This window comes from Halyomorpha halys, unplaced genomic scaffold, assembly GCF_000696795.3.
Source record: "Halyomorpha halys isolate HHAL.00 unplaced genomic scaffold, Hhal_1.1 Scaffold107.1, whole genome shotgun sequence".
In the NCBI taxonomy this organism is placed as follows: domain Eukaryota; kingdom Metazoa; phylum Arthropoda; class Insecta; order Hemiptera; family Pentatomidae; genus Halyomorpha; species Halyomorpha halys.
The window spans coordinates 249,129-264,711 of NW_027112128.1; the positions used below are offsets into that span (position 1 = coordinate 249,129).

General features: G+C 31.2%; 3 protein-coding genes across 3 annotated transcripts in view; all 3 read right to left on the reverse strand.

Moving 5' to 3' along the window:
- Positions 1 to 367: 367 nt before the first annotated feature.
- Positions 368 to 1,122, reverse strand: LOC112210645 (cuticle protein 7-like). The gene is made up of 2 exons (XM_024360490.2): positions 1,111 to 1,122; positions 368 to 1,052 (listed from the first exon to the last, which is right to left on the reverse strand). Exons 1-2 carry the CDS (start codon positions 1,120 to 1,122, stop codon positions 513 to 515), a joined length of 552 nt encoding a protein of 183 aa, XP_024216258.1. The 3' UTR covers positions 368 to 512.
- A 4,964-nt stretch (positions 1,123 to 6,086) lies between these two features.
- LOC112210647 (cuticle protein 7-like) lies at positions 6,087 to 6,773 on the reverse strand (the record flags this gene model as incomplete). Its single annotated transcript, XM_024360491.2, has 1 exon — positions 6,087 to 6,773. A coding segment is annotated over one exon (534 nt), but the record flags the coding sequence as incomplete, so codon positions are not given.
- Positions 6,774 to 11,819: 5,046 nt separating this feature from the next.
- Positions 11,820 to 15,583, reverse strand: part of LOC136796428 (cuticle protein 8-like) — a 5,664-nt gene continuing 1,900 nt past the window's right edge. Inside the window, exon 2 of the mRNA XM_067050160.1 lies at positions 11,820 to 12,817. Within this exon, the coding sequence (XP_066906261.1) occupies positions 12,251 to 12,817 (567 nt within the window). The 3' untranslated portion in view covers positions 11,820 to 12,250. The remainder of the gene's footprint in view (positions 12,818 to 15,583) is intronic.

Genomic DNA, 15,583 nt, shown 5'->3' on the forward strand with positions numbered 1-15,583 from the left:
ATCTATTCCATAAATGCTAAAAAAAAAATAGGCCGACGAAATGTTAAGGTAGAACTATAATATACATAATTATGTATACACCTATACATACATACCTTTCTACTGTTTGTCAATAAAAAACTAATATTTCTCATTTCAAATAAATTAAAGACCACTTACATAAATGCTGAAAATTAATAAAAATGATACAGTCAATGTAATATTTTAATGAAAATAATTAAATTATTCAGATTATAAAATTTCTTCCGAAGTGCGTGGGAGGTTAAATGTCAATATCATACTTTACTGACACATATTTACATAACTGCTAAAATAATATTGGACCTAGGAAATGTTTAGGTAAAATTATTGTTGAAGAAAGACAAAATTAAAACCAGTAACAAAAAATATAATTAATCTCCTTTACAAAATACGTAACAAATTATAATACCATAGGATTATAATATAATACGTTCCAATCGGATAAGATACGTAATTAAAAGCTAATCAGGTATGAGAAGTATTAATTCAGTTTAATGATAATAAGGAGCATGAGCAACTGCTACTGGAGCATGAGCAACTGCTACTGGAGCGTGAGCGACTGCGACTGGAGCAGGATGTGCTCCAACATCTTTATGAACGACGGCGTTGAAACCATTGTGTGGGTCAGCTGTGTAATCGACGGTCCTTATGGAACCGTCGGGTTCGACGAGGGAGTAGCTTCCATGAACGACATCTCCATCACGGGATTCAGATTGTTGTTTGGAATCTCCGGTATGTTGGTCATTGACGGAATAAGAAAAGGTGTATGATGGGTGTGGGTCGTATGGTTCAACTCTGGGAGCAGCTACGGCGACGGGAGCATGGGCAACGGTGACTGGAGCTACATAGGGCCTAGCGTAAGCGAGGGGTCTGGCATAGGTGACAGGTCTAGCGTAGGCGACTGGAGCGTGAGCGACTGCTACTGGAGCATGTGCGACGACTGGAGCGTGGTAGCCATACTGGGGAGCGGCGGAAGCCAAGCCGAGGGTGGCGGCGATGAGGAGTACCTGTAATAGTGAAAGTATAATGAACTATTCGAAATGTATGATAGAATAACATCACGTTCTTATCTTCAAGGGATATACTTACTAGTCTTGTCATGGTTGGATACTGTCGCTCTGGTGACCAGCTCTGGCTTATATAGCTGGGGCATAGAGATTGGTTGTCAAACTACATTCTGTTCCCTTGAACTTGGGACATGCAATGATTAGGATTTAACAAACAGGTTCTTATTCAATGGATCTGTACGGGAATATTATTAGTCAATTATGAATATCACCATTTATAATATAATAAGAACTAATTTGATTCGATCGAACTAATTAAGAAATATTATAATTATTATTTATAAAACCATACTTTAATCCAGAACATTATTAGAGAAGATATATGAGAATTATACTTTTGGACAAATAAAACTGTAAAATACTAATGAAACAGTTCAAATAATGAGTTGATATATACATATATGTGTATGAGTGTGTGTGTAAATCAGGTTGTGTAAAAATTCCGCAGCATACTCTGGATTAATTTAATGATTCAGCTATAATATAATGTTCTCTGAAAATTATTTAATTAAAAATCTTATAAATTGGTGTATTGATTAAATATAATAAGATAGATTAATAAAATAATTATAATCCAATTTTATTCTCAAAACAATTTATATTTCTTTTTAAGTCTGACGTTTCGCCCATCCTTAAGGACAATCGATATACGATTTTAGAACTACATCAATTTAAAAAAACTTTATGCAGACTATTCTGCCCAGGTCATTAATTTCAGTCCATAATAACCCTATTTTGTCAATTCTTTATATTAAATTAAAACTTTTGATCACAGCTAAAAGTTCAAGGAAGATTAAAAATATTGTGATAAATCATAATAATAAATGAAAATCAACTGTGCATAATATAAAGAATTAAGAAAGTATGGTAATTGTGGACTGAAATTAATGATCTAGGCATAATTCCCTGTATAAAGGCAGCCACCACATTAGGAAGATAGAGTGAACCTTACCTTTCGAAATGTTGGGAATTGTTTATCAATCCCTTATAACATATCTCAATTTATAAAGTTATCTTCTAATTAAAATAAATAATGAAAAATAACAATGTGGTTTCCGCTCATTTATTCGATAATCGAGCATCTAAATAATAAAGAAATCGATCTGGTATTTATTAATTAGGGGTCTTTTTAAAAATTCAATTTCCGTGAATTATGATTTTAGTTTCTAGATTTTTTTGAATACCGTTTTTTCATCAAAATTAATTATGAAGTCATTTTAGAAAAGGATGCCTACTAGACCACCACTTACAGGCACCCTTTAGCCAACCTGGGTCGTCAATAGGTTTCAGCTGTTGATGGTTAATGCTGAATGTTGTATTTATATAGGATTAAATCATAAGATTATAGTCATTTGGATTAATTTTATTAGATATGTCAACGTATCCATATATGGCATTCTCTAATATTAAAAAAAAGATTACATAAGATGAGAGTTACAACATAATATATATTAATGAAATTATGATAATCGAAAATATATATGTATAAGATATAAAATATAAAAGATATATACATAAGTTAAGACCTGATGAATTGCGTTGTCAGCTGACATACATATAAATTTATATACATAAAAGAATAAAATGGAAACTAATATAAAAAATACAATTAAAAGTATAGATTACAAAAATAGGTGTCTCATTTTTTAGTCACTAATAGTTTTCATTGCATTTTTATTATATTAAATACAATTTTTATTGTATTATTTTTCCCCTTATATGTTCTTTATCATTACTTATTATCTAAACCATGCTGTAATTCTTATATTATGTAATTTTGAGAAAAATTTTTTATGCTTTATAGTGAAAAAAGTGTAAGAGAAAGCCTTATAATTTAATAAACACACCAGAAAGATTTAAAAATAACACCTTCCTATTAATAAATGTGTCATAACTCTGAAGTTGTGGTGTCAGTTTTTGTTTCAATCATTACTCGTTCTTAAATTATTTATTATACCTCATTTTATAATTATAAATTATTTTATTACAACCAATACATCCCTGCAATGACTATTGTTTTTAGATTAATTGAAACACGTCAGCCAAATGTTTTGATTTGGAATTTTTAACTTATGGCTTACAAATAATTGCAGGATATGTCTGAATTTTTTAAGTCAATATTTATTTTAATGTAATACACTTTAAAAATTTAAGTTAATACTACGAAATAATAAAATAAATCAAGTGATCACCAATTTAATTTATCTATTTATTATCTTAATCTGAAATAAAATCATATCCAAAAATATTTTTGTTAATTTTTAAAGAAATGACAAATTTTTGAACAGACATGATTGTCGCTGCTTTTCTTTCTTTACACTCTAGTAATCATATATTCACTGAGAAATGACGCAGGAACCTTTTCAGTGTAGCCCGTGCCCCTTCAACTCTGTAAACCCACAACCCCTACAAGCCAAGCCTCATGACAGTCAACACATTTCTTTTTTTTATGAAACAAGAAATTACACTTAATACATATGTAAAAAGTATTAGCAGTATTTATACTTTGGTGTACATTATCCATTTATTTGCACAAATACAACTTTTTAAAATTATATAATACCTCTTATTCAAACAGTATTACTTGCAATTTTATAGTAGTTATAATTTTCATTCCATAAAATGTAATAATTTATTCGAAACACATTATTCTTCTTTTTGAAGTTTCATGCAATTATTTATTATTATTGATATTAAGTGGTGCTTGCACCAACATATATCGGAATTTTTCTCTGTTGAATGATGCTACCTTCAAATTTCCGACACATAGTTGTTTCGGTCTCTTAGCCTTGCTGTATACCACAATAGCCAGTGTGAAAATGGTCTTTACATTTCTCTATTTTCGATAAAAAAAAAAAATGTTAATTCATTACTCTCTGTAGAATTGGTTCATTGCCCATCTACCCGACATTCCCTACTTGATGCGATCTTGTAAATCTGATGAATTGAATCTGGATTTATAGTAGGTTAAAGAGTGGCGCTATGACCTAGGAAATACATTTTTATTTAATTACTATAATTTTGAAATTAATAATATATTACTAAAATTAGTCTTAATAGTAGACGAATCTCACAGATGATTTACGACTATATTATATATGATGGCGACTACTTATGTGCCTTAAGGGGATGTCTTCACTGGAGTGTTTAATGAAGCTTCATTACGGAACAGAGATTCTTAACAAAATGTTTCATATACTATAAATATAATACCAAACAATAAAACATTTAGAAAATGCTTATAAAAAAATAAAATAAACTGCTTTTTTTAAGCAGTTTGCCTTAATAAATTACATAACAATATTTGTATGCTATTCGTAATCCTAATTTACTTAAGTAAAGGATTAGAAAGTCTTTAAATAGGTAACATAACTAATATATAGAACTGGTGTATATTGGTCAAGTAGTATTGAAGATATTTTTTGATTTTTAAAAAGGAATCGAAGTAGGCCGAAAATTTTGGACTAAAAAATTTTCTTTTCTGATTTTTCTTCGAAAATTCCCATTTATGGGTTTCATGAAATGCTAAAAACGAATATCAACTTTGTTTCACTCCAGAAAAATAGTTTACCACACCTTCTTAAATCGCTCGGTCCCAATTGTTTCAATATAGTTCTAATATTATATTATATACACTGATATAGTTATTATTTCAAAACTATTAATATTTCAAGTAGTCTATACATGACAATGTCGTAGATAATCAAATTGCCTTAAGTAATAAGAAAAAATCACATAAATTGGACTAGTATTAACCATGACACAGTTGCTAACATACAGCCACAGCTGAAAGCTACTAATTTTCATTCCTAAAAAAATATTTTACAACACTTTCATAAGTCAATTGGTCTCAATTGTTTCAGCATAGTTCTAATACACTTTGATAGTACTAACACAGTGAGAAGGTTCATCATTCTCTTCAGATTTACAGGAAATGTTGAGCGAAGATCCCACAAAAATAACAAAACTTTTTCACTTTCTAAAAATCATTAATATTTATGATCACATATAGTCTAACTAATTGTAATTGTAATTGTAAAATGTAAATTGTAATATAATGTAACTTGTAACAGTAACTGTTAATTTTTAAACTTTCTCACTTTGTAATTATATATATCTTTCTCACCTTGTAACATTGTAAATATGTTAATAGTAATGTACTAACTTTGTAAATTCAGTGTAAATGACCCTAGTGGTCGAAACACTTAAATGAATAAAACAAACAAACAAATCTATATTCATCAAATATAGCAATAGGGAAGCCATTTCCGTTGCAGCTAGTTATTTATATAAATATGAAGTACACTGCTTTATGTTTTCTCTCATAATGCATTAATTAACAATGCTTGTATGCTGATCGTTATTTAAATTTGCTTCAGTGAAAGATTTAGAAAGTATTTAAAGAGGCAACATGAGAAATATAATTATAGAATAGTCTTAAATATAATTGCTCATATGTTGGAAAGCAGCATAGTGAAATAGTGATCAACTTTAAAAATTAGTATTTCGAAAATTTATTTAAAACCTATTGAATAATTTATTGTGTTATTATTATTTTCATTTTTACATTCCTATTATATTTATTTAAGTTTCAATTAAATATGTTTTCTTGTAGATTCTTTCATTTCATATTCTATTAGCACATTGTACTGAAACGTCTAAAGGCACAATTCGTTATGAAAAAAAAAATTGTTCGTAGTCAAAATCCTTAAGTTCTATTAGAAATTAAATTAAAAACGTTCCTACCTACATTATTATTAGAATAAAACTAATATTATTCATTAGAAATAAATTAACGGATACTTGAATAAAACATGAAAATAGTTTTTTTTTCGTAAAAATAAATAAATAAATTATTCAGACTATAAAATTTCTTCCTGAGTTCGTGAGATCATAAATGTCAACATCATACTGTACTGACACATATTTACATAACTGCTTAAATAATATTAGACCTAAAAAATGATGAGGTAAAACTATGGTTAATGAAAGACAGAATTATAACCAGTATCAAAAATATAATTATTCTCCTTTACAAAATACGTAACAAATCATAATACCATAGGATTACAATATAATACGAACCAATCGGATAGAAAACGTAGAATACTTAATTTAAAGCTAATCAGGTATGAGAGGTACTAATTCAGTTTAATGATAATAAGGAGCATGAGCTACAGCGACTGGAGCGTGAGCGACTGCTACTGGAGCATGAGCGACTGCGATTGGTGCAGGATGTGCTCCAGCATCTTTGTGAACGACGGCGTTGAATCCGTTGTGTGGGTCAGCTGTGTAATCTACGGTCCTGATGGAACCGTCAGGTTCGGCGAGGGAGTAGCTTCCATGAACGACATCTCCGTCACGGGATTCAGATTGTTGTTTTGAATCTCCGGTATGTTGGTCATTGACGGAGTAAGAAAAGGTGTATGATGGGTGTGGGTCGTATGGCTCAACCCTGGGAGCAGCTACCGCGACAGGAGCATGGGCAATGGCAACTGGAGCTGCATAGGGCCTAGCGTAAGCGACGGGTCTAGCGTCACTGGCATAGGAGACAGGTCTAGCGTAGGCAACTGGAGCGTGAGCGACTGCTACGACTGGAGCATGTGCGACGACTGGAGCGTGGTAGCCGTACTGGGGAGCGGCGGAGGCCAAGCCGAGGGTGGCGGCGACGAGAAGTACCTGGAATAGTGAAAGTATAAAGAATTATCCGAAATTCATGATAGAATAACATCATGTGCTTTTGTTCATGATAGATACTTACTAGTCTTGTCATGGTTGGATACTGTCGCTCAGATGCGCCAGTTCTGGCTTATATAGCTGGGGAATAGCAATAGGTTGTCAAACTACATTCAGTTCCCTTGAACCTGAAACAGCAGTGGTTGGGATCTAATTAACAGGTTTTTATTCTGTTGACCAGTACGGGATTACTATTTTTTAAATGAATCAAATTAACATCTAGACAGTATTTATATAACTTTTTTTTAATGATTTTTATTATATTATTTATTATATAACATTATTTTCAAGTTCAATTTCCATTTTCCTTTATTATTCTGTTGTTTAATTTAGTTCAATTCATTTTTTCAATTCTATTCATTTTTTTTTTTTATACGTTACTCTTAGAACATCTTAGGGGATATAAATTAATAATATTAATTTTAAATAACAACCAAAATTTCATTAAAATGCTTTATTTCTATCTTCATTATATTATATCAATTATTAAAAACTAAAGGCTTATAACAGATATTGGTTACTAATGGCCAGTTTCACCATCACAGTTTAAACTACGATTTTTGAAATTAGGGAAAATCAATGATTATCCGTTGAATAGGAAAGATTTTCCTCAAATTTTATAGTAAACATTATCGAACAATGAGAGCTAAACTGAGATTTAGAACAAATCTATGTTTAAATAGGTGAAAATACAAGAATTCTTCCTTAGTTCCAGTTAGATCTGTTATCTAGCAAAGGTATTTCTTTTCTTTCCAAATTTAATAAAATGGATTTGTTTGAGATGGGCGATTTGACAAGTAACAAAGACTTCAAAGAATTAGCAGAATGAAAAAAGTATTTCATCGTCGATTGCATTTTTTTTACGGTGGGAAGTGGAAATTCAGATGAAATAGAAATTTCGAATGTCAATAGTTGCTGTTGAATCAGTCTGACATTGACTCTCAGTTTCTAACATTAGCTATAGGAATTGCAGAGTTTGACAGTTATCTCAGTATCAAGTAACTTCCGTAGCCTAGTGAACTAAACAAATAGTCTCTGAAGGATACTGATAGATTTATTTATTGATAGATATTACAATCTGCCACACAGTTGTGGGCAATAGGTAATAGTGATGAATGATCTCATACATACTAAAATTAAAAAAAAATAAAATAAATAAAATAAAGTAAAAAAAAAAACTCTCTTAAAATGAGAATAGATATATAATAGAATAGAAAAAACAAAAGAATAGACAAGATGAACATAATCAAACTATCTGTATGAAAAATAAATAAATAAAATAACATAATGATAAAATAATATATACAATATTTACACAATCGACCTGAGGATCCCTGAGCCCACTCTATCCCCCACGTGTGAGGGGTAGAGCAGAGCTCAAGAGATCCCAGCGCATCCCTCTCGCCGCATCACTGGTAATGAGCCAGTGGAGGCTGAGCAAGTGCGCTAAAGCCGCAAACATTCAACTTGAGTGGAGAATCTGACCATTGCCAGAACTCCAATTGTCCATTTTTATTTTAATAAGTCTCTTGGCCACTGCCGTTTCAACCTTCTAGGTGGGCTGTAGGGATGGGTGGAACTAAATAAGATTTGAACCAAAGGATTAGGATGGTTGGAAAGATTTATATGGAATTTTGAGAATTTGGTGAAATAAATAGTAAACCAGAAATATATCGCTATGTTACCGGAGTTTTCTAAAGTCTTTAATGATTTACCGGAGATTGGCGAAACGTGCCCTGAAAAAAGTAATATTCATGGTTACGAATATCCTATAATATTAATCCACTATCCTCACTACGATCCTGAAAAGCTAGCCTAAAGTTAATTTTTTTCCCTAACCTTCAGTTATATGTGATGTATGAATTGAGTAATCTTTGGAGTATTGAGTGCGGCCTTATTCCTCTCGCTCGTTCCAGTTGCTTGTTGTCAACCCTCTTTCCTACCGACTTCGAATTTCCAGTAATTTGTTACTGTTATTGTCTGTCGTATGTTCAACAATTGATGATGATTACTTTTTTTTGATTTATTAGCTATCAAGAATGGCGTTGTTCTGTATTTTAATTTTTGCAAACATTATCTGTTATGATTTCCAATGTTGATTTCTATTTGATAGGAAAAAGGCATTCATTTAGTTTTAATATCAAAAGCAGTAGCCAGGGGCTATTATGATTATTTAATATACAATTAATGGAAAATAACAAAAAAATTAGATTTAATTTCTTATACCCTTCTTGCATGTAGCAATATAGATAATGAAGATATTGATATAAATTCGAACTAATTAATTTTTAAGGTTGTAATGGGCAAAGCAACTCACAGACTAAAAATTAAAAATATTATCGATTCTGATGCAAACATATTTCAATCATCACCATTACATCTTCAATTAATTAAATTTGGCTCATGTGCATTACATTGAAAAATCAATTTATTTAAATTTCAAGTAAACTACTATTAGGATATGGCAGATAATGACGAGCTAAGTTAAGTCGGATAGGGGAAACCCAGGGTAAACATTCAGGAAAGATTTTAAAAAGAATTGGGTTTAAGATTCGATGTCAAAAAACTAAGCTATTGGTATAACAATAATAAAAATACCTCTCGACATTTTTTATTTTAGGCGAAAATGACATTAATAGCCATCAGATATGCAAATTCATATGTAAGAATTGATGATATTGTATTTTTATTAAAACATAATATACCTAATTTTAATCAAATCGAAATCGTTCTAATTACATTATATTTAATATTTACACAATCAAAGTAAGTGTCTCCTAACTTCAATTTAAACAATCAATGATTGTTGTATGGTTCAATAATTGGTATATGGTACACATAAGGAAGTATTGGTACTATATTAACGGTTGTGCAAGGAGGTGATTTGATCAGAATAATGCATAGCCCTGGATTTTTACCCACTTTATGAGGCTGGGTGGACCCCGGCTGGATTAAATATTAATAAAAGTTATAACAAAAATTGAGAGGTTTCAAAATCACTAACAGAGGTGAGACGGTGGATCAAGACAATGAAAAGTGGGTTTTAAAGATTTCGACCCGGACATCAATACCCAAGTATGTACATGTGAAACAAACTTTATTACCTATATTGTAAAGCCTAAAATTGAACATTATTGAGACATCGCACGAATTAGGCACAGTTCAAATCTCCTTTCAATGTTGGCACGAAGGGATACATGCGTGACGATTGACCTTATGGCTTGGCCGATTTATATTTTTTAAATTATTCAACTAGATATCGTATATGTTTTAAAACAATACTTATAGCTCTTTTATTAACTATACCCCATTTTATAACAATAAACTGTTTTATTACAAGTAATACATCCTTACAACGACTATTGCTTTCGCATTAATTAATACATGTTAGACAACAGTTTTAATTTAGAGTTTTCAGTTGATGGCTTGCCAAGAATTGCAGGACAGGTGCATTGTACAATGCTATAATGTAGTATAAAATTTAAGAAAATACTGCAAAATAATAAAACAAATCAAGTGCTCACCAATTTACATTATCTATTAATTATCTCAATCTGAAATAAAGTCATGTCCAAAAATATTTTTGTTCATTTCTGAAATGATAAATATTTAAACAGACTCGATTGTCGCTGATTTTCATTCTTAACACTCTAGTAATCAGATATTCACTAAGATATGACGCAGGAACCTTTTGAGTATAGCCCGTGCCCCTTCAATTTTATTACCCACAACTCCTGCAAGCCAACCCTAATCACATTGTTTTTTTTATTTTAAGATAGATAAACAAATAAAAGTCTATGTCAACAATATAGGTAGTATTTATGTTTAGGTTTACGTTGTTAGTTTTTTTGCGCAAATAAGCTTCACACCCTTTAATAATAGAAGTGAAACATTATTTGAAAACTTTGAACAACATGGGTTGTAGGGTCTTGCCTTTATGGCTACCAGGTCATTGTGGTATCACCGGTAATGAAAAGGCGGACTAGCTATAAAGGACTAGTCGTAACATGATCAACATGCAAAGAAGCTATTTCTTGGACCAAGAATTCAGATGACAAGCGTTGCAAGACGAATGGTACATCATGAGAGACAACAAGTTAAGAATAGTCAGTGAAACGTCCAACCAGAAACTGGAATCTGCTACAGAGAGAAGATGTGGTATTTACCCGTCTTTGGATAGGCCATACTCGACTCACCCACGGTCATCTCATGAAAAAAGGAAAATGCACCGATGTGTGGCTACTGAGGAAACGATCTCACTGTTAGGCACATTCTTACTGAATGTATTGTTCACGAACCATTCGATTTTCTTCAGATTTACAGGAGATGTTGATAGAAGATCCCACAACAATAACAAAACTTTTTCACATTTTAATAATCATTAATATCTATGATCACATATAGTCAATTATATAGGAATTATAACTACTATAATTCCAGCAAGTATAAGTGGATGCATAATTTAAAATAGTAATTTACTAACTACGTCATTTCTAATTGTAACATTTTAAAATGTATATTGTAATTGTAAATTTGTAACTTTCTCGCTTTGTAATTGTAACTTTGTGAATATGTCAATTGTAAGCTACTAAATTTGTAAATCCAGTGCAAATGGTCATAGTGGTCGAAACACTTAAATAAATGAATGCAATAATTATTTAGCGGTGCTGCATTTTTTCTCGTTTCAACATGTATCGAATGTTTTCTCGGTTGAATTATGCTGTCTTCCAATTTCTGACATATAGTTTTTTCCTTGCGTCGGCACCCACACAGCCTTACTCTGTGCTAACATAGCCAAGACAACCAGGGTCTTCACAATTTTCGATTTTCGTAAAGATATTCATTTATTACTGTAAATAAGAAATTATTATCTCACAGATAATATGCAACTACTCGTATGCCTTCAGCGGATGTGTTCACTAGAGTGTTTATTGGAGCTTTATTGCGGGACAGAGATTCTAAACAAATACGTTTGAAATACTATAAATAAAAAAATCAACTGTAAAAACATTATTTATACAAAACAAAAATACACATACTGTTTTATGTTTTTTCTCATAATGAATTGATAAAAACTTATTGCATGCTACTGGTAGTTTAAATTTACGTGAGTCAAAGCTTTTTTTAGAGGCAACATGATAAATATGTGGAACAGTCTTGATTATGATTTTTAATAAGTTTGAGAGCAGCATAGTGAAATATCGATATCATACTACACAGCTGCTAAAATAATATTATGCAAAGAAAATGTTGAGGTAAAAATATTGTTAAATAAAAAAAGATTTATAACCAGTAAAAAAATATAATCAATCGTCTTTACAAAATATATAATACATCATAATACCATAGGATTATAATATAATACATACCGACGTGATAGAATACTAAATTTAAAGCTAATCAGGTATGACAAGTACTAATTCAGTTTAATGATAATATGGAGCATGAGCAATTGCTACTGGAGCATGAGCGACTGCTACTGGAGCATGAGCGACTGCTACTGGAGCATGAGCGACTGCAACTGGAGCGGGATGTGCTCCAGCATCTTTGTGAACGACTGCGTTGAATCCGTTGTGTGGGTCAGCAGTGTAATCGACGGTCCTCATGGAACCGTCGGGTTCGGCTAGAGAGTAGCTTCCATGAACGACATCTCCGTCACGGGATTCAGATTGTTGTTTGGAATCCCCGGTATGTTGGTCGTTGACGGAGTAAGAAAAGGTATATGATGGGTGTGGGTCGTATGGTTCGACTCTGGGAGCAGCCACAGCGACAGGAGCATGGGCAATGGCGACGGGCCTAGCGTAAGCGACGGGTCTGGCATAAGCGACGGGTCTGGCATAGGCGACGGGTCTAGCGTAGGCGACTGGAGCGTGAGCTACTGCTACTGGAGCATGTGCGACGATTGGAGCGTGGTAGCCGTACTGGGGAGCAGCGGTGGCCAGACCAATTGTGGCGGCAATCAAGAGTGCCTGTAACAATGAAAGTATAAAGAACTATTCGTAATCATATGATATTGCCATTAAATGATTATCTTTATCTGAGATACTTACTAGTCTTGTCATGGTTGGATACTGTCGCTCTGGTGACCAGTTCTGGCTTATATAGCTGGGGCATAGAGATTGGTCGTCAAACTACATTCAGTTCCCTTGAACCTGAAACAGTAGCGAGAGTGATTTAATAAACAGGTTCTTATTCTGCTAATCGGCTCTAGGCTTTTAATTGGAAATGATTTCGTTGAATAAGTATTGTTTTGGAATATAATTCGGGCAATATAGAAATGATTTTCAAAATTTATTGTGAATTCTCGACAAGTTAATTCTTGAATTCTTATTTACTGCCTATCCTTAGGAGTTATGGGGTGGTTATGAGTTGTAAATGTAAATAAAGAGAAACATTCTTAAGCCTCGACCCGACGATGATTTTCTGGATCTTGCCAAATCAAGATTATTGTGTAACCAAAGATAACCTGTAGGAAAACAGCTAAAATTTTGCTAATATTTTTAACTCTATTTTTAAAAATTACTTTCACGTCTAATTACTTTTTGTTTAATTAATCCGTTGTTTGGTCTTTTTTTAATAAATTTCTTCAATTTCATTCATTTATTTTTTACACGTTAATCTTGGAAAATCTTATTAAATGTAAATTAATAACCAAAATTGCATTAGTTTTTTTTCATCTAAATCATATTATATCAATTCTAATACTAAAATCTTATAACATATATTGGTTCCTAAAACAATATTCATTATTACACATATACAAACTAACCAACCAATTAACCATCCTCAATAATGTACTGAAAAGCCGGGGAAAAGTCAATTTTTGTTCTTAACCTCCAGCCATATATGATATTTTATTCGGTAGCCAGATTTTAGGAGTATTTAATGGGGCCTGAATCAGATTCGTTGTGCGATCACAAATTGAAAGTAAGACGGTGAAAAATCAAGTTGTCCGTCTCGCTCTTTCCAGTTGCTTTTAGTTAACCCTTCTTTCTACCGTCTTTAAATTTCCAGCTATTTCTTATTATTATTTCTAGCCTTTATCAAAGTATGTACTACAATTGATGATTACTTTTTTTTAATATATTTGCTTATTACAATGGCGTATTAAAAAAAGTTCTTTTTGTAATGCTTCCGAATGTTTTCCAGTTTTTATGTTTTAGAGAGAAGAGTAATATATGTATTTTCATATTGAAAATCGCTAGCCGCAGAAAAGCTTCTGTATTTATGGCTATTTTAATAAAATTATTGGCAAATAACAAAAACCAGATTACATTACTTACTCTCTTCTGGAATGTAATTACTTTAGATAATGAAGATATAAATGCTTACGAATTAATTTCTCACCAAACGACTCTTTTATGTCCAAAGCAACTCGCAAGTAAACTTTTAAAAATATTATCCATTCCAATGCAAACATATTCCAATCATCATCATTACTTCTTTAATTAATTAACCACTCAAAATACCAAATATTTTTATGTTAAAATACTATGATTTTGACTATAATATTGGTCTAAGATATTACATGTATGAGCTCACATCAAAAGATTTTTAATTAGATCTTGTTAATGAAAAGTACTCTTCCTTGTTTTAATTTTTTTGTTTTATTTTATTAAAACCAGTAACAACCTTTCGGGATTGTCACCTTATCATTAGGTATCTACAACAAATTCTCAAATTCATCCTATGCATGCAAAAATTAATAAATATATCACAATTTCTTTTATGAATTTAAAAACAATTACCTGACAATTATATCTTTTAAAATTATTCGATCACCTTATTAGCCTTATATTATTAACAATAACAGATTGTTGTCAATAATATAAATGTTAATATTAACCAGTGCCAAAATAATTATAAATATGGAGATCTGAAATACCTTTCTAAAACCAGGTTATCTTTACCATATCAAGATAACAACAAACAAGTGAACTATAAACTAAGTCAGTACCCTCCTACCTCTTCTACTACTAATCTATTAGCAATATTTTTTTAAAACAAATTTCACTAGCACATTAATGTATTAAATTTATTCTAATAACTAATACTATTGTACAACATTAAATTACTAAATGATTTAATATGTCTATATAATGTGTACATTCATGTTTTAAAATTAATAGCGTTACCTATATTTTTTGTAAAATGTAGCTTCTGTTATTTTTCTATTACTTTTGTGATGTAGTATGTCTAAAGTTTTTGGATTTTTAAAATCAAAATCTTGTTTATATTTTATGTCATGTTGTGCCAGTGAAATTGCGTTGATATTCTTACAATTACTTTTCTTTTGCTCAACCCTAATTTATAATACAAATATATATAAGTTACGGTCTGAGTCAGACGTTATTTCTATGTCAGCTGACTGAGGGGATCAGCTGATCGAATGTATATAAAGAGATGTACTGAACACAATAAAGCATTTTTAGTTTTAGTGTTTTTAGATTTAGTGAAAAGTCAAAAAAATTGAAGTGCGCCCCAGCACCTCACATATTTTCAAATTGAACAGTGGAATTTCAAAAATTTTGTATTAAACTGAGCCATCCCTTAGAATGGAGCACAGCTCCAGTAAAAGGGGAAAAATTTACAAATTGTATATATACACACACACACATATATATACTGTATTGAACATATGTTTATATTTTGTAATTATTTTATGAATAAAGGGGATGTGTAACAAAAAAACAATAAAGCAGTATGTTACACCAGTTCAAGTGTTTAAGATCTTACTCCTTCTTCTCTTTTTTGACATT